The sequence below is a fragment of the Columba livia genome, chromosome 16 (genome assembly GCF_036013475.1).
Source record: "Columba livia isolate bColLiv1 breed racing homer chromosome 16, bColLiv1.pat.W.v2, whole genome shotgun sequence".
NCBI lineage: Eukaryota > Metazoa > Chordata > Aves > Columbiformes > Columbidae > Columba > Columba livia.
The window spans coordinates 4,862,262-4,881,932 of NC_088617.1; the positions used below are offsets into that span (position 1 = coordinate 4,862,262).

The 19,671-nt window shown below is 47.6% G+C and overlaps 1 protein-coding gene across 1 annotated transcript in view; it reads left to right on the plus strand.

The window, feature by feature from the left end:
• Window positions 1–486: 486 nt before the first annotated feature.
• Window positions 487–19,671, plus strand: part of RIMS4 (regulating synaptic membrane exocytosis 4) — a 54,448-nt gene continuing 35,263 nt past the window's right edge. The window contains exon 1 of the mRNA XM_065031988.1: window positions 487–790. Within this exon, the coding sequence (XP_064888060.1) occupies window positions 694–790 (97 nt within the window). The 5' untranslated portion in view covers window positions 487–693. The remainder of the gene's footprint in view (window positions 791–19,671) is intronic.

Consider the following 19,671-nt stretch of genomic DNA (forward strand, 5'->3'; position numbering starts at 1 on the left):
GCCTGGTTGGGATCAGCCTTCTCTGGGAAAACAAGAGCCTTCTGATACCAGCAATGGCTGGAACGTCCCTCCAGAGGTGGGGATGATCTCCCATGGCTGCAGGTTCCACGGGTGCCCAAAGACCCCCTGGCCCCGCTGCTGCCCCCTGAGACTGTGGGGCTGAGCAGCCAGGCAGCTCTTTGAATTACACCACTGCCGTTTATTTTTTGCCACTTTCGGAAAAAAATAAAACAAACCTCTTGAAAGTCTCAAGATTATTTTGGGGGCGACACATAGGGGCGTGTGAGGAGCCGGCGGGGCGGGGGGAGGCCCGCCCCGCTTCCCCAAAGCCTCCACCGCCGGCCCCATTACGAAGATGGCCGGGGGTGCCCGGACACCCCCACATTCCCCTCCGCCCGCTCCGCCGGTCCCGTCCCTCCCCTCCGGGCGGCGATTGGCGGCGGCGCTGCCGGGCGTGAGGCGGGGCGGGCGGCGGGGCGGCGCGCACAGCGCCGGGCGGCAGCAGGTGGGTCCGCACCGCTCTGCTCCGCGCTCCCGCCTCGCCTCGCCTCGCCCCGCCGCCTCACCGCGGCCCCCGCCGCAGCCAAGACGCCGCGGGCCGTGCTCCGAGTGAAGAATGGGGCGGCCAAGCTGGCCAAGCCGCCGGCGGCGGCGGGGGAGGCCCCCGGCGGCGCCCCCGGACCGGGGCTCTTCATGGAGCGCTCGCAGAGCCGCCTCAGCCTCTCCGCCTCCTTCGAGGCCCTGGCCATCTACTTCCCCTGCATGAACAGCTTCGACGAGGAGGACGCGGGTACGGGGGCGCGGTGGGGCGGGGGCTGCAGCCGAGCCCGTGGGTCTCGGTCTGAGTGGGGGTGCAGAAGGGAGGGCGGGGGTGTGCGTGGGGTGGGCGCCCAAAGCAGGGGGATAGCCGGGGCTGCCGGTGGGGCTGGGGGCAGAGAGTGGGGCCGGTGTCCGCGGTGTGTGGGTGGGCGCTAGCCCTGACCCCACCGCAGTTTTGGGGTGTCAGGGGTCCCCCAAGCTCCCAGTGGGCTGTCAGCGTGTGCAGGAGGGTGCTGGGGGGCCCGAGGGCTTGTGCAGGGATGCGTGTGCCTGTGGACATTGAATGGGGAATTAATTCATGGCGATGAAACGCTCTCCTGATCGATGGCGAACCCGGCGTGTTTGCGGATGGAGCGGTTTACGCTCCCGTCCTGCTCCTGCGCCGAGCTGGGTGAAGCGGTGAAGGGCAGTGCTCGCAGAGAAGGCGTTTATTCTGCTGGATGCTGTGTCCAGTCTGCCGCTGATTTATACAGCGTGAACTCTCAGGTTAATTGTTCTGAGGGCTCATTAGCACGGTGCTGCTTTTGGAGAGGGGAATAAAAGGGATTCCGTTAAAATGGGGGCAAAGTAGATCACACGGCACATACAAAAAGCCTTTCAGAATGGATGCAGTGATTTATTTTGTTTTGCCCTTTTCATAAAAACCTATCCAGCCTCAAAGAGTTGGCAGCGGTCATGAAATAAGAGAAAGCCTTAAAAAGAGGGGTGTTGGTAAGGAAAAGTAGGAAAGAAATGGGGTTGAATGGGAAGGGAAGGGTGCTGGGTGCTGGGGAAGGTGCTGGGCGGGGAGGGCAGCGCAGCAGCTGCGTGGGGAGGGCGGACACACGAGGGGGAGGATGGGGAGCCGTGGATAAGCACTTTGTTCCCTGCAGCTCACCTGTAAATGCAGGGTTCCTTTTACAGTACACACTGTACCAGAGACCAGACCTTGTAAGTGAGTCTTCTGAGCGACAAATAATGAAAGTTGGTGACTAAGGCGTATTTTAAGGCTGGCTGTCATGGTTGCATCCCTCAAAATGCCGGCATGCTCCTTTGTCTGGCGGCTCATCCCGAGATGTGCAGATGCCAGCTGGAATAATGGGCAGATCAGCCCGCTAGCTGCTACACCTGTAACCTTGTTGTTTTTAAAGGGATTGACGTAAGAATAAATTCATCATCTGCATGATTAACCTAGGATTGTCATCAGCATCATGCAGGGGTGTCAGGCACAAGATTGTATCCTCCAACAGATGTATTATTTTCAATTTGTTCTCAAATTTTGCTGATGATTTATTTGCAGTTCGTGTTTGATTTGAATGCTGGGGAGCGTATATGGCAATAACGGGAGCTTTGGGAAGCCTGGTCGCTGTTGCTTCTGAAATGATTGATAGTGAGACATGCTGGAGTACGAGAACCCCACACAATGCCTGGAACAGCGTTTCGTTCCCCGGCATCCGACCCCTCTTGCTCTGAGCATGGTGACAGTTTCAATGAATGCTCCCTCTTCCAGCACTTAGAAAAATGGTTTTGCACTAAATTGTATTTATTCACACTTACTGGATGCTCATGCATGAATGTTAATAGGCTGCTCTTAATACAACACGATTACTTGTCTCTGAATTAAATAAAACTACAATTAAGACCTCATTCTCCAGCAGCTTATTACTGGATCTCGCCTGCCTGAGTTAGTCTCGTTAGCAAAGCTGCGTGGAGTAACATTCATTACAGTGGGGACGTCGCAGTATTGCTCCTGTATTTTGTGCCTGTGAGTGTGTATTCAGACACGTATGAGCAAACAGCAGGAAAGAATGTGAGCTGCTTTGTATTTTTTGCGTTAAAACTACAGGCGTATAATTTTCTCAATAAAATAAATGTCGTGAAAGAGAAATGATAAAAGAAATGCTGAAATTTTGCCAGACAAGATACTGTATAGTTCATACCCATGCACGCTCCTGAAATTGAGAGAGATTCTGACCAGTTTTGGTTGCAGCGTGATTTCTGTCAAAAAAATAGATCTTGATAGCTCATTCGGGGAGATGAATACTGCACTTGGCAAGATGTTCTCCATAGGAGATGGCAGGAAAAGAAAGAAAAATTGATCCCACGAGCATTGACAAGGTAAACAATCCTATTTCAAGCAGACACATCATCCATTTTGTGTGAAGGGGAGAACCACGTCTTTAAGAGAATAGTCATCCTATGGAAAAAGGAGAGGAGCTGATAAATAGCCAAGTTTCCTTGAAACTTGACGTTTTCCTCTGAAAAGGGAGAACAGCCCAATGTGGGCTCAAATCTAAAAATGAGAAAAAAATATTGAGGTGTCTCATGTAAGGTATTCCAGGTGGGTCAAATTAAAGGAGCGTAAAAGGCAATTTGCAGGGCTTGTCTACTCCGAGAGCTGCGGCAATGTGCGAACAGCCACATCTGGGCCACGCTAACAATACCTCTGGGTTCCGGTATTTCCCACTTTTAGTCTTGGAAAAATGGCTCTGCTTTGGAAAAATGCTTTTACTTCTGGGGTATTTCCCTTTCTGCCATGGCTCTTCTGTTTTTCTTTACTGTGCACCTCTGGACATGAGTTGAGAGGACTGTTCTCATCTTGCACAGCTCCTCCGCACCACCCACGGGTCTGCTCTGAGTTCTCGGCGATGAAGTGGGTGCGGATGGTACCCGCTTATATGTCAGTGTACAAAAGCAGGAGGGCGGTGTAGGCAGGACAGCGACAGGACTTGGAGCAAGAACCTGCATCCCTTTCGAATGTTTCCAGAGCGTGAGGATGCTTGAGCTTCAGATGTGTCCTATGGCAAATACGGCCACGTGCCTGCCGCTCTGGAGAGGTGGATGTGGACTGGCGCTCCTCTGTAATACACTTCTCATTCCTCAGCTGCGTTACAATGAGGATACTCTGAGCCAACACGGAGCTTTGCTCACCAGTAAGCTGCAGAGAGGCTTTAAAATTACAGGAATTATTGTCTGCACTCACTAGTGTAAGGACTCTGGGCTAATTTTGGTCTTGGCATGATAATGTTGCTGTCCTTCCTGCTGGCCGAGTGTCGCTGTGTTTGCTCCATTGAGGTCCCCAGCAATGTGAAGTTAAGGATTTTGAAACTGCAGTTATCACCATAATTGTTGGTTTAATTTATGTAAATATTTGTCCTTAGTTCTGATAATTTTTCAGTTATGGAGTATTAGGCTAAAAAGAGGTAAAAATAATTCACGCGCTCTTTGTGTGCGCATTTGTAGAAATGTGAGCCTTAAATCAGTGCCTCTTTCTAGCAGCGTGAACACGAGTCTTGGCTGTCCTGAAGATCTGCCGTATGTTTGATCTTGGTCTTGGCTGGGATCAGCTGTTTGCAATGCTGGTATTTGTGTGGCGACATGTCGGAAGGGGCCAAACTACCAAGTGGCAAGTGCATGGCGGTTAAAAATAGGGCGCTGAGGGTTCGTGATGACTGTGGGAACCTGCAGCTTGTGAGTGCTGGGTGCAGGTTGCAGTTAAAACTGCAGGATTGCGGAATGGGGGTGCATGAAATCTGCCTTTGACAGCAGTGTCCACACAGCCTTGCCCAGTCCGGGATCATAAAATCATAGAATGTCTTGAGTTGGAAGGGACCCACAAGGATCATCAAGTCCAACTCCTGTTCCTGCACAGGACAACCCCAAAATTCACACCACGCGTCTGAGGGATGAGGCACATCTTTAAGGTTAATGGGGATGTGTTTGCTGGCATGGAGCAGGACCAGCTCGCTCCATGTGCGGAGCACGGGGTTTGGAAAATTTGCAAAAGCAGAACAGAAAGTGCAGTTTTGGTGGACAGCAGCTGTAACTGATTTGGAGCTGCAGGTACAAAACCCAGTGAGTTTTGGGCAGGAAAGTGAAGGTGGTTTAAGTAGCAGCAACCGTCAGTGTGGACCTGCTGGGCAGCCAGAAGTAGTCCTCAGCTCTGAAGAGATGAGAGCTTCCAGACAAGGACCCTGCGTGCTACACAGGACAAAGGCTACACCTAAAGAAACAAAGGTTGGGAAATGCCAAAAATCACTGAAAGGGTTGGGGTTTCCTTACGCACTGTGCCTGAACCGCAGGATCCAGGAGCAGTTCTGAGGCCTGGTGTGTCCTCCTGTGCCGTGGCCTAAGTGGGTGAGATGCAGTAAAGCTCCAGCTCCTTTTCCTTCCGTCGTGTGTCCTGGTTTCCTCGGGAAGGACGCCCATGTGCACTGGCAGAAGGCATCCGAGGTGTGCCTGGGAGGGATGCAGATTTGGGTGTTCAGGAGATTATAGCCAGGCAGGTGCCCAGGTGTGCAGGTACCACTTGACCATCTGCATTAGATGAAACTCGTGTTCCTCAGAGGAATCTTGTTCCCTTGCAAGTGTGGTTGGCAAGCAGGGAGGCTCTGATAGGAAGCAATGGAAGGTACAGAATAACCGTGAGGGATGTGCGAGGGTCCCGCAGGTCGGGACCGCAGCACAGGGACTGTCCAGCTTGGCAGATCTCTGCCCTGGCTACAACGTGGCAGAATCAAGTCGTGTCTCAGTGAGCTGGAACTAAGTGTCTGGCAGAGAGAAAATGGTTTCCAAAGTCAAAATGTCTCCTAGATACTGACGGTAAGCCTTCCTCGTGTCAGCTGCTCGTTCAGAAAAGAGTTGGGTTAGAGATAAAATTCAGCCTAGGCTGCTGCTTCCACACGCTATCGAGTACTGGCAGATGCACTGTGCTACAATCCACTCCTTTGAAGAGAAGCTGTGTGAAATATTATTTGAGTGGATTGATTAAAACCATTTAAAACATTGGGATGGAGGATTGTGCTGTGGACGTGTAGTTTAGTTTAGAATCTCTTTTGTCTGGGTTTTATCTGTTGAACTTCTCTATAATTTTAAACATCAAACTTCTCTGTAATTTTAAACATTAAAGCATCACAAAGTTATTAAATAGAGTCCCTATGTGTGTTTTCAAGTTGCCGTGGATATTTCTCAGTTGCAGTACTGTATTAGATTGGGGTACATATGATTTTTAAAGAAAATGATGATTCAAGTCTTTTAACTAGTCCATTTATAGATTTTTAAAATGTATATGTATCAAGCATGTTAAGTCCTTTTGATGTCTAGTCTGTTTTTGCTCCATCCCAAGCTACCTTTGAAGTTTTGTAAGCCCCTGAGCAGTTTTGTTGTTTGTTAGGTAGGTAACCATGTTCACATGGCAAACATACAGAGGACAAGGGAAGTTGTTTGCACAGCTAGAATGTTAACTATTTTTCTTATTAATCCTTTCCAAATGAAACGATAGTTCGTACCCATAACCCTGCAGAGACACAGGCTGTAGGGCTCATCTGGCCGTGCTTTATCCCAGGAATGCTGCAGGACAAATCTGAATCAATTGAACACGGAGAGAGTTGCCTGTGGCCTCATCCCTCCTGCACAGGTACCCGGCGCTCTCGGCTGGTGCAGAGCAGCAAAAGCCACAGTGTTTCCCTCTTCTTGCACAGCAAGGGGTGTATCCTTGGCCATAGGTTATCCTGGTGATTATAAGAAATGCTGCCGTCCCTGCTGGGCAAATTCTAGGTCTAGTTACGCAAATGTTCATTTTACAAATGGATTAAAATGAAATAAAAAATGAGAACAGTTTTAGAAGGGCTGCTGTCAGTCAGTCCTTCATCAGAAGGAAGTATATGAAACGGACCAACCGCCTAGAAGATGCTGTGGATGATACCTGCAGAGGTTGGTGATCTCACAACCTCTCACGAGTTAATCCGGATCATAAATGCAATGACTGATTTACACAGGGGATGCACCCAGTTGGTGCAGAGCTGGGCAAGCCGTGCTGTTCCATACATCCCCTGGGCACCGCAGGCGGCTTTCTGCTCTCTGCATCTGTTGCCTGCATATGTGATCTGTAAACTGCAATTAGAGAGGACGGGTTTTGTCTTCTGCTGTGGCCGTGTGAGACCAGAGCGGAGCAGGAGCCCTGCAGATGAGTCAGCACTGGGAAGAAGTGATTCAAAACCCTGTCCTCGTTTGTGTGGCTCTTGGTGTTACGGCCACATGCAAGGGCCACAGTCCTCATCCGGGTTCACACTGTGCCGGTGGGAACGTGAAGCAGAATGGCCACGTTTGTCCCAAAGAGTGGCAGGCGCTTCCCTGGTGCTCACCCAGGTGTGGATTTACAGGGAGAGGGGACGTGAATGAGGTCCCTGTGCTGTCCCCCGGCACTGCCCATTGCGGCACACGCTGGCAGTCATGGAAAGCACAATATTGTCTCCCTTTCTCAAAGGTGATGGCGTCTGGCCCAATGTACATTATCAGTGTTCAGAGGATGATCCGTTCTGGCCATGTGTGCTGGAGTTGTAGAAGGCTGGTTGTACATGACCCCTGCCAGCCACAGGGGAAGGGTATCTCCTCTTATTTTGCTGTCACTTTACTTCCAGATAGAGTAGTCTATCCCTGGAAAGCTTTCTGTCTAGGAGAAACTGTTTCCTTAGTGCTTCTATTTCATGTGAAGTTAATTTTAATGCAACATTTATTAATTCAAAAGCACTCTGTTCTCCAGGCTAAAAAAAAATTATCTTTACTCTGTCAGATTCCTACATCAGGACAAGTTGTAAAACGCTGTTACTACTTTGCTTCAACATTTCCGTTTGACAGAATGTATGTATCTGCTTTGTGTAGGGAAGAATTAAGCTTGATTGGAGTAGTTGTTTTGAGGAATAATTTATCTGTGCAATTATTTTCTGAAGCCCTATCTACTCATATTTGAGTGCCTTTAGTTAGATTAGAAATGTGAACGTTTTAATTTAGAGAAGGGTCTGCAATTTGCTCATGTGTTTTGATGGGGCAGTGAGACCTGGCTCATGTGGGCTCCTCAGCCCCGCCGGCTTCTCCTCTTCCCTCAGCCATCTGTCACGAAGCACCGTTCGCACATTTGAATAAGGATTTTTGGTCTTCTGCAGAACCGCTCAATGCAATTTGAATACCCATCTATCCAAATGGTGTTGCTTTGTAGGCTTGGTTTTATTTTCTGGGAGAGCGTGTGAAAACCACGCTATACTGTATGGAAACATGTCATGGGAGGGATCCTGCAACACAAATGATGCCTCAGTAGGTGCCGTTGTTTAGATCTGCTGGTGACATGCACAAATTAGGGACGCTCTGATGTTGTTGTCAAACTGGGCTTGCCTTGGGATCTGCATTTAAGTTTTATCTGTGGCTTTGCTTTTGGAAAACTGCATGCATGTAAAGGCTGGGAAGCCCTGATACAGCCCAGCTTCATGTAGGAACACAGCAAAGCTCAGCAGCCCTGTCTTTTAACCATGAATCACTGTGGCTCATAATGTTTCAGCTTTGTGCCCCTGGCGTGTTATATCACCATTGTCCAACACACAGAGAACTGGTGCAGCCTTGCAGAAGCCAGCCTGAATGTTTGAGTGCTCAACCATTTGGAGAGCACAGCGTGTGCAGAGGTAAACGTCACATTTTTCTCTAAACTATTTTATGACTAAAAGAGGCTTGTGCTGATGTCTGTGTGTCCTTATTCATACAAATGTGGAGGTGGAGGGGTCCTGAGGAGTTGCTTGTGTCTGCTCCTCATCCTAGCTAACCTTTTCCTGTTGAAGTTTACCTTAAAATTTAGCTTAAATAAACAGATTCCTGTTACCTTGCTCCTGGAAACATGGGAAACTGCTGCCTTTAGAGCAACTCTTCACATTGCAAAGTAGTTTTTCCTAGTGCTAATATTCCAAGCCCAGAGATGACCATACTGAAACCATCACTGCCTGGCATCCCTCTTCCTCTTTTTGCAACCTTTCGATTTTTGGGCTAAAGGAGCCTGGCAGAGTTTTTTGCATAGAGCGGTTTTGCGAGCATCCTGTTGCCCTTGGTGCTGGACTCTGGATCTTGCAGGAGGAGCAGTGTGAACGGCGGCTGCTGGCTGGTCCCTGGCAGGGAGGAATGACTGTGTCCCACACCTTGTGTGCAATATTCACAGTATCACAGTATGTTTGGGATTGGAAGGGACCTCAAAAGATCATCTAGTCCAACCCCCCTGCTGGAGCAGGAACACCCAGGTGAGGTCGCACAGGAACATGTCCAGGCGGGTGTTGAATGTCTCCAGTGAAGGAGACTCCACAACCTGCCTGGGCAGCCTGTAAATACACACAGTGCTTTGCAAGAGTGGCTTGACTCACATTTGGGGTATAATCTGTGCCGCTTTCCAGATCATTCTCTGCAGGACTGCTGCCTGGCTACTCATTCTCTCTCTGATATTTGTGCGCTTAGATTTTTCAATGTTCTGAAGTTATTACCTTTTACATGTGCCTTTATTGAATTTCCTTGTATTGATGTGGAGGGGTGAGCTGTTTTATGCCGTCAGTATCGCTCTGAATTCTGTATGTGTTGTTTAGCAAGACCCGTGCTGCTGGGATGTGTGTGGGATTGGGAGAGGGGGCTAAATAGCTGTGATAAAGCACTTTGTCCTTCGGGCTCCAGGAACGCTGCACCGTTTTGTGGATGGTTTTGGCAGCGGGAGGAGAGCTCTGTAACTGAAGATCCACAGGCGAAGGGCAGCATCCCTGAAAACCTTTGCTTTCAGTGCACCCGGGGTGGCCTGTTTTATCAGGCACCTTCTCATTACCTTGTTTGGCAATGTTGGGTTCAAGGGACTGTTGTGTCTTTCACACTTAATAGCTAGAATAAAGATAATTATAGTTAGTGGTACTTCACGCTGGTGACAGATCTGATTTCAGAGGTTATGTTCTCCCGCCCCGTGGCACAAGTGACCTGCAGAATGACCCACCTTGGCAAGGAACCGGCGGCATCCCCAATGGACGGAGCGTGCGGGCACAACCTGCCCCTCACTCGGCTTCATGGACAGCGCAGGTGAGGCCGATGTTTCCCAGGGGTGTGGGGCTTTTGCAGCTGCCCACCAGCAGAATGTGTATTTACAGTTATCCTGCCACGTGGATGGAAAACATGTTCATTGTGTTGCAGCCAAGATGTCTAAGAAGATTAAGATATTCTTTTTTTGTTGGAAATCCAGCTCTTCTTTTAGCACTTCTCAGCGTCCTAGAAGGATTGTGTGGGTGGGTGCTTTTTTTTTTTTCATTTTTACTATTTACCTTTCTTGTATTTGCTGCATGACATCACAGCGCTAGCGAAAAGTTAGGAAAATTTGATTCAAGATTTTAAGGTTGCTGCTTTATATCCATATTTGGGTTTTAAATAGATTGTCAGGAAAATAAATGTGAAGGATTTTCGCCTTCCTAATGCCTGTTAGGCTCCCAGCTGCTGTAGCCGGCTCATTTCTGGCTGGCGATATCATGACAAATCAAACCGAGTAGCTTTCGTTGTCTCTGGTGTTCAGTTCATGCTGCCGTCCCTCTGGCTCAAACCCTCGTAGCTGCTGTGACATCTCACCGGTGGCCCGGGGGATTAGAGCGGTTGCTCTGCAGCGGTTCTGCAGAGCCCTTTCACCTTTATAGACGTTTTAATTAAACTTGTGATGAAGGTGGATGGTGGTCCGGACTAACTTTTGAGGCTTGGCAGCGTTCTGCTTTCCCCCAGATCCCCCGAAGCTCGAAAGAACGGTGGCAATTGCTGTCACAAGCCAGTGTTACATTTTGATGGTGATTTTGGTATGTTTGTCCAAACACACACACACATTTTTGTGAGGGTCGATCCCCGTGCATCTCCCTTTATGAATCCTATTGTCCACAGCTGTGTCCCCACCAGACTCAGGATTTATTGTTTCAACATAAGTAAGCAGGAAAAGGTTGGGTAGTATTACCTGATGCGTCTGCCATGAGCATAGTTTTGACAATAGTCTGTGCTTGTTTTAAGTATTAAATATGCAAAGTTGGGTATTTTAACAAATGCCTGGGAGTTTTGGTCTCTAGTATTTGTTGAAAGCGAAGGGTTTTTTGGGCTGTACCTGTTTTTGGCAGTTCAGAACATCATCCCACAGCCCTGCAAGTGCGGGGCTGAGATTGCGGCTCCGGTCACGCCGAGCCAGGCAAACAGAGGAGCCGGCTCTCCCGGGGATCCAGCAATTCCAACAAGTTGATGAAGGAACATGGGAAACGCTGGTCCGGAAAGCAGGGCAAGCAGCACTGATGGTAGGCGTGCAGGCCAGCGCTCAGCCTGGCAGACAGCGCACATTAAATCAGGGTGATTTATGGAACCGTTGCCGTTAAAAGCTTCCTCGTGCACTTTAGGAAGCGGAGCTGCCAGATTGGTCAAAATCCAATACCCAGAGAGTTTGAATTGGCTGCCGGCTGCAGTAATAACCGCGGCGAACTCCGAGCAGCCGTCGCAGGCTGCCCCAGCGCTGCTGCTTCGCAGAAAACAGTGTCAAAATGTTACGTGGTATGAGGACATCTCCATGGCAACGTTAGCATCCCATGACACCCGTTCTCGTACTGCGGCGTCAGCGTGTGCTGTCGTCGTCGCACTTTCTTCCTCCATCTGGGGCCTTCAGGAACGCCGTGATTCTGATCAAGCCGATTTCTTCAGTGCTCATGGTTATGGGGCTGAGGGTGGAAGAGGTGTTCTCTCTGTGCTGCCAGGTGTCTTAAATAGGGCAGGTATTTTTGCTTTTAGCATACACATAATTCGACTCAAAAGCACCTGATTTTGCTTTCTGCTGCGCTGCTTTTAGCAGGTTTTGCTGTCAGCTCAGACCCCTGGCTGCAGGGGCTGTTCCGTGCCTGGCGTCAGAGCCACCCGCACTCCCATCCCGCAGCTCTGAGGCGGCTCCCAGATCGCTCAGTTTGTGAAGACTCTCCAGGTTTGTTCCAGGTCTGATCCTTTAATCCCGGGGAATGCTCAGCACCGATTTCCATCTGCAGCTCCCGGCCATCGGCTGCTCCGGACGCTGCCGACCGTGGGGCTGGTTTTGGAGCAGCCTGAGGACTTTGGGTAGAGTCTGATCCATGGCTGTCTCCTGGTTTCGTTTTTGTCTCGATCAATGGTTTTGGCCTATAAATATTTCAGTACTTTATACTGCAGTAACAATGTCCCACTAGGATTCTCAGTATTCTCCCTGTGGTTTTTTTCATCTTTATCATTCTGTATTTCTGTATTTCCACCAGGTTATATTTTCCAAAATTAGCATCATGGGGTTTTTTTACTGTGCAGGCAACATATGTTTATTGGCTCATTTCCCTTGACACACAGAAAGCTCTTCTCAATATTTTATTGGTAAGCTAAAGCTTTGGCAAGAAATAATAAAGGTAAAGATATTTTCTGTATGGTAGCCCATGGCCCTTACAGCATTGCACATTTTTTTGCTTCGGCTTGGTGTTTTTTAAGAGTAATAAGAGAGAGCTTGGGTTAGTTGTTGTGCGTGTGTGATTTTAGCATCTGGTCCGAAGTATTTCACTTGAAGGGACTAAGAAGATAAATGGGACACTTGAGAAAGTGCAGGTTGAGGGTAGGGGAAGGAGCAGAGCTTGACTTTTGATCGTATCTGTTCCTCGGGACGCGCTTCTTGACTGTTTCACAACAGCAATTCTCAGCTCTCCCGTTCTGCCCAGGGCTCCTCTTTGAGCCGTGCCAGAGTCCCAAGTTATCTTTCTATAAATGTGTTTTTCATCTTTTTTTCCACTGAATTCCTGGCTTCTGCCTGGTAACAGGAGCAGGTCTGTTCCTGTGCCCTGTCTGCTCTGTCTCTGCACAAACACTCTTACTGCTCCAGGGCAGGAGGCAGCTACTATATCCTAAACTCAGTTTTTCCCAAGACCCAACCCAAGCCAAGTGTCTCTAAACCTGGCATCCTGTCAGCCCAATTTCACTGTTTTCCTATTTCTGTCTCAGTACTGCCTGGCTTACCTGCTAGAGAGCTCCATGAAACATTGCATGGTTGATTAAGGCAAAGTTTGGCTTGCTGCTCTAGGAGTAATACCAGGCAAATTATCCGCAGTCCATTTTAGTTGGTGAATGTGACTCTGTTTTCACCGCCATCTGCTGCAGGGAGACAGCAAGCTTGTGGGACAGATTGACCGTGAAAATCAGGAAGGCTTATTTCAGGCCATAATTTTGTTTAATTTCCTGCAACTATAAAACTATTTCTTTCCTAAAACACCCTTCCCTTGGAACCCTAAGACTGGGTTTCCAAAGATGACCTGTACAGGGTATTAACTGCATGAAAGATGTTTTGGGGGGAATTCTGAAGGTTTGACAACGTGATGTTTCACCGATCAAAATATTCATTAATAATTTCCCAGGCTCCTGTCGGTTTTATTAAGAATGTGCTTTGACGTACAAGCTGACCAACACAAAAGTGTTCTGCAAGTGTCAGTAATGCCGATTAAAGCAGCATTTGGCCCCTTGATGTTCAGTAAATGGTTTGGAAACTGGACTTTTTCTGCTCTAGTGCTAAACTACTATGTCAGGAAAGATTCTCCGCCTTTTATTTCAGTTTAAGGAGGGGGGAAAAAAAAGCTTAACATCTTGATATGAGTACGTTTTACAAGGTTTAGACATTGTAAAAGATTTAGTGACCTGCTTTCTTAAGCTCTTATAGTCATCAGATTTGAGGGGAAATTGCAGTCAAAAGTGAACGTTTTAAAACTCGCTGTATTTCCCCTTGATATTCCCGTGCTTATCTCTTCAGACCCGCAGGTGTTCCGTCCACTAAGGCAGCAGTGCGGGAAGGGGAAAAGAGCTGCAAAACTAGGACAGACTTGGATTATATTTAACAACGTTCTCTTTCGACTTGACAACCAGCTATTGAACACCTACAAGTTTGCGACTGTGATTCACTCGGAAGCTGACATAACTGATGTCACGTTGTATTAATAGCTACAGAATTGTAACTGCTTTTAGCAATGAGTTTCATTAACAGCTTCTACAAACACACTGACAATCGGTTGAAAACTTGAAAATATTAGGTGTATATAAAAATAGATTATGCCATAAAGGAACCTCCCTGTGTTGCCAAATGTGTTTACAGCAAGCTCTTGCAGGTGTTGTGCATAATGATTCCTCTTCATCACTTTCAGTAGGTATTACTGATACCAGAAGGTGTTTGAGGACTGATCCACACTCTAAATTAATTAGGAGCCGCGGGTCTAGCGGGGTTGCACGCCGTGAAGTGTGCTTCAGCAGCCTGTCCACAGCGTTTGTCTTGGCAAGTGGAAACTGCAGAGGGCTGACGATGCTTTGGATGGTGTTTGGTCCTTCACTTGTTTTAGCCAAAGGCTTTAGCTCCGACGGAAGGTGTCGTGACAATCTGTGGCTCGACGGTGCTCTCCAGGCTGTACTGAGTGTGTGGGGTTCACCTCACCCTGGAGCTTCGCTGGTTTCCTCGGTGTGGGCTGCCAGCCGCCCCCCAGGAGGTTGTGTGGAGGATATGGAAGTGTTTGTCGCTTCCTACCATCTTCTTTGAAGATGCTGAGTCAGTAGCTAATGATGGTGGCATGGAACTAGTCCTCACCAGCCTCTTAACTGTCCTCTGGGGTGGGTGAGTCAGTTGCTCATCCAGGCTCTTAGTGAAGTCATCCCTTAGTGAAGCCATGCCCCATGTATGGGCAGTTTTGGGGTTTGCATCACTAGCATGATGGGTCAAGGCTTCATTGTAGAAGTGAAACGAAAACTGAGATTCAAGAGAGGAGGTGTTCAGGATGGCGTTGGCTCAATGTCGAGTTGTGTAGACTTGTCACTGGAGTAAATCTGTGGACATGTGCGTTTGGGCTGGGGGTTCTGATGCTCTGGTACCTCTGAGACCTGCATTGCTCCTCACAGCATCAGTCATCTGCTTCCCTCGGTTCCTCCTTTGCCTGTGTTCCCTCACAGTGCCTCTTCCTTTTGGCCCCGGTTAATCCAGTTGTGATTAAGTTTTCAGGTGGTGTCTTCCCAGTCTCATTCATCTGTCACCATTTTTGGCATCTGTCATTTGGATGTGACTTTGCTTTTGCTGACCTGCGACTCTTAGGCTTGTGTGCTGACTTCAGGAGACAGAAAGTCCCCTGGGACCGGCAGGAATCGCTGGCTCAGGACACAGCAAAATTGCAAATAACAGTCCTTTGAAAACGGTACCGTCCGGCGAGGGAGCAAAATTCCTTATCTTGAAATCATGGGCATCCTGGGCACTTTTTCCCCTTTCTCATTGTTCTTTTTTTACAGGGTTAGACTTTATTTTCGAGTTCACCCTTCCTCCCCTAGAGTTATAAGTAGCTGTCCAGATAATTAAGTACAGTTGATCATCTTCTGGTAACACTGTTTATATTTTAAATATTGCAATAGCGAATGATTACTTGGGCATATAACACAGCAGGCGATCAAACCACCTCTGGCTCAACGTGTCTGTGTTGAAACAGCTTGTGACAGTGAAGGAGTGTAATGAGCAAGACACACAGAATGGGGTTGAAAAGAGATGTGAAAATAAGCAGAAGGATTTGAAAAGGATTAGGAGGGTAAATGACAAACCAGTCGTTAAATGGTACATGATTAATGACTGTAGAAGTAAAAGGTTGACTAAATATTGTGGCTCTGTGATGGCTGCCCCAAAGTCATAGGAAATACTTTTGTTCAGAAGACTCCAGAAGTGGGTTTGTGTCGACACATGTGCTGACTCTGGGTTTAGACGTGTTTCTTAGACCTAGCTTAGGTCAAGGTGAGCATCCCCTGAGATGCTTTCCTGGTTGACTCGATGACCTGTGATTGATCTTCCATCTTCAATATTAATGATCAACATCAAAATATCAGTTACTCCACTGAAACACTGTGAGTTTATTCCTCTTCTGAGCCTCAGTACAAGTGGGAGCATCAAAACTGCCGGGGATCACTAGGCAATTGATGGCTCTTTGTCTGATATTAAAGGAAATGCTATCTGTGATGGAACTGTTTTTCTTAGTGCTACAAAGCTGGTTTGTGTACTCAATAAGAGTCTGAGAAGGTGCAACTTCCACAGTGTTTAGGGGGGTCAGCCGGTGTTGCTCTCACTTATGGGGAGTTGCGGGGTGCCACTTTCTGCCTTGGTACTGACTTTGTCATGTCTTTTATATAACACCTGATCTGGGACTGCATTTTAACTTTGTTTTCTTATCACTGCATCTTAAATTCTAATTTTCAAGGAGGTACTGAACTCCTCTGTGTATCTGGTAAATATACTGTTGAGGACTTTGCACAAACTCCGAATTTTCTCTTTCCTGTAGTATCTGTCTCTCTGCTGCTTTAGTATCAGGGCTTGTGTTGTTCCGATACATATTTTCCCTTAAAACTGGGCCTCAAGCCGTTCTCACATCTGCCCTCTTGTATCTTAGAGGAAACAAAGTTGTATATTAATATGTTTTAAAGTTCAACATTTGTCTCAAACCGATATAAGCCAACAGAAATGGAAGTGCCATCCTAATATAGAGCTGCCGCGACCAAAGATTTGTGGTGGACGTAATTTCTCCAGTGGGAACATTAAAGCAGAGCTGTAGGGCAGGGAAATTCTGAATGCAGCTGAGCGTGTGGGTTATGGGTATCGTGAAAAGATTTGCTGTTAATATTGCAGTATGGATTCCCAGTGAAATTATTCGGTCACCTTTGGTGGTGTGTGTGTGTTTTCCAGCGGGCATGAACTGTCCCGTGCTGCAAAGAACTCAGCCAGCATTGGGGGAAGCAGTTTCTCTGGTTTTTGTGTGTGGTTTGTGTTCCTTTTTTGTTTATAAACAAAATCTCATTACTGTCAAAAATAACATTTTTCCTGTTACTGCGTATTTGTCACAACAGAGTTGGACATAAGTAATGGTATGTAATTGTCGCAAGTGTCTCATTTGTTTAGCAGGAGCACATTCCACTTCTGTTTCCTCGCAGAAAATTTGCAGGTGAGAAATCCCCCCCACTTTTTGGGGACTTCCATGCTGTGTTGGGAGAGAAGAGAGAAACATTTTCAAATACGTGAATCTGACAAATCACAGAAGCTGGAATACTGCGTGAGAGGGAAGGGAAGAGATTTAGGACTCTGAACTGGTTTTGACTCATTTTTGGAAGTCAATTTCAAATTCAATTGGCCTTTTAAGGGCTGTTTTAGGCACAACTGATCTAATGACAGTTTCCTCTCGCAGACACCCCAGGCTCTGCCGGCTCCTGCCGTCATCCGCAGCCTGTCGGGATGTGCCGCCTGCCATTTGGCTCTTGCTTCTCATGACAGATAAGAGGCTGAACTGTAACAGGCTTGTCCTTTGCTGGGGACACTGATTCAAACCTCTTTTCTGTCCGTGGGCACTCGCACAGCGCAGCACAGCTGGTGCTTCAGGGATAGACCCGCTGCTTGGCTCCAGTGGAGCAAAACGGGGAAAACGGTCGTGTAAAAGTAGCCAAAGTCACTGCCAAGGGGTGGTACTTTGTGGAGAAGATTGCTGCCATCGCTTGCTGTGGTTTAATGGAGAAACGAGATGGTGTTTCGTCTTTGAGGTTCCTACTGGACTGGCAGTCGGTAACGTAAAACCGTTCCGAGGGAAATCAGGCTCTGTGTTCAGTAGTTCCCAACATGGAGAGTTCAGTTTTGCCTCTGAGCACTAAATTGCTTTGAGTTCAATAAATCATGTCCCTCCAACTGCTTTATTGCCATTTGATTTATTAATGAGTTGGCTCGGACAGCTGTCCTGATGATTTATCACTGCAAAGTGAAGCAAGGGTTGCGTGACCAGTACAGCATTTCCCTGGAACCGGTCCCACAGGGACAGCAGGGCTGGTAGACTGGGCGTGCGAGAACTGGAGCTCCTAAACTCTAACCTTGTTCTGTCCATCAGTGTCCCTTCCCAACACTCATCCTCTCCCTCTCGTTTGATGTAGAAGAACTTCAGATCATGCTTGCTTTTTTTAGAAGTGGATTGTGATGGTTAATTAGATGATGTTTGTAGTAGAGCAGCATACAAAACCTGCCCAGGGTTACTGCCCTCACTGGTATTATTAGAGCTGGAGGACGACTGCCAGAAGGTATTGATGACTTGGTAAAAATAAACCCTGCAAATTTCTTTGGTCTTTATTCACTACTGCTTTTTATCTCGGCATCCTGCAAACCTTTCAGAGGGTGGATTTGTTTGCTGGAAGATCAAAACAAAATGTTGACAACTACTGGTGCCAATTTGTGTGGGCAACATCAGAGCAATTTGTGCAGTGCTCTGGGAAGTCTTTCTACACTTTAAATCCACTTAGAGCTGTTGTCTGAGCGAGTGACCAGGTAGGGGTAGCACATCGAGTATTGAAAGTCTCTTTTGGGCTTGTGAAACTGTTTTGTGTATAGAAGCTTGAATATACTTCCTAAAGTTGATGTTTTGATTTGTTTAGGGAAGTTTGTTGGTTAGTTGAGTACAAGTGGAGTGTTGCCCTGTGTGGTGGGTGCTGTTGAGAGAGCTGCGGCTCCTGGTGGGGAGGACTTGCTGCCTTCTCTGGGCTCTGGTTCATCTCGGGGATGGTTTACAACTTCCCCCAAACCTCACTGTGGAAAAGGAAATGTCACACTTGGAATTCATTAAGCAGCTGTGCAAAGGAGGGGGTTACTGTGGGAAGGGGAAAGCTGTTTTATACAACTGTAAAATACAAGGATGAAAAGTCACATATCTGTAGCAGAAAATACATGAAAAAGACAAGTATAGTATAACATGCTTGATAAAGTGAAATTTCTAAGGAGAACGGATACAACAGGAAGACACTTCAAGCAGAAATATGGCTTCCAGCATACCAGGAGGATGTACGGTCATGTGTGGATCCAGAGGACTAAAATTTAGTGGTAACTTCAAAACCAAGTGTAGCGTTATGGTTTGCTCTGATTGAAATGTGCAGTCAGAGCAGAAGCAAAACATAACATTTTTCTCCAAATTAGGCCAAGGACAAAGCACAGACCCCCAAACACCTGCAAATGTCATGACCTAGGAGTTGCTTTAGCGGGGAGACTAAAGCCAGGCTTTGCTGGAGACTGCCAGGTGCTTTCTGTGCATGTCAGAGTCACAAATGGATTTGCCTTGGTTATCACAAGTCCCCTTTGCGTTAATTTCCAACCATTAAGCTTCTTTGAATGAATATTTGGGTAAATGGGAGGGTTTTAAGCAAATACTGATGGCTGCACTTAGTTCTTACACTGCCGGATGACTCTCGCATAGTGACATCCCATCAGAGCCACCCATTAGTGCTTGAGGGCCCTGAGCTGGCCTGACCTGCCTGCCCAGAACAGGGCACTGTCTGGGTGTGCTGACCGATGTTACTCTTTGATAATCCTGAACAAGGACCAGCTTCTTTTCTTTCAACACTCAGGACACTTCATGAGAAAAGGAAAGGTGAGAACCATCAGCAGATGCTATGAACTCATTTCCCAGTGCTAGTTGCTCAGATTTCTTCTAGAAGTAGCTAAGGTGTGAGCAAACCTTCTAGCTGCCTGCCACATAAAGTACGGGTGAAACAGATTTTTAAAAAAGTAAAGCAAAAGGCAGAATTAATGTATAGCTGCGTAGGTATGTTAGCAGTGAAAGGGAGGAATGGTGCCAGTGCTGGGAAGTGGCAAAGAGGTTTCTATTATTGAAATGTGTCATAACCCATCAGTAACTTTGAGATGGAGAAGAGCTGTGGGACAGGGGACGTTAAAGAGCTGGCAGTACAATTTTAATGTTCTTTCAGTGGAGCTGTTTCTATGCAGTTGCTTGAGGAGATCACTGAATACAGGTTTTGATGCTGGTGCTGCTAAGCGAGTTCTCGTGTGGGCATTGCAGCATCGTCCCTGATGCTCCGGGCACGTGTGGGTTTAGACGTGAGCATGTTGAGTGAGAGGCAAGGAGCAGATGCTCTGGTGAGCTGGGCACAGACGGAGCACGGGGACCACACGGGACATCCGTGAAACCTGTTGCACAAGCTGCAGAGGAGGGAAACTCGGAAGCAGCTTAGGAAGTGAACGGGAGACTCGCAGTC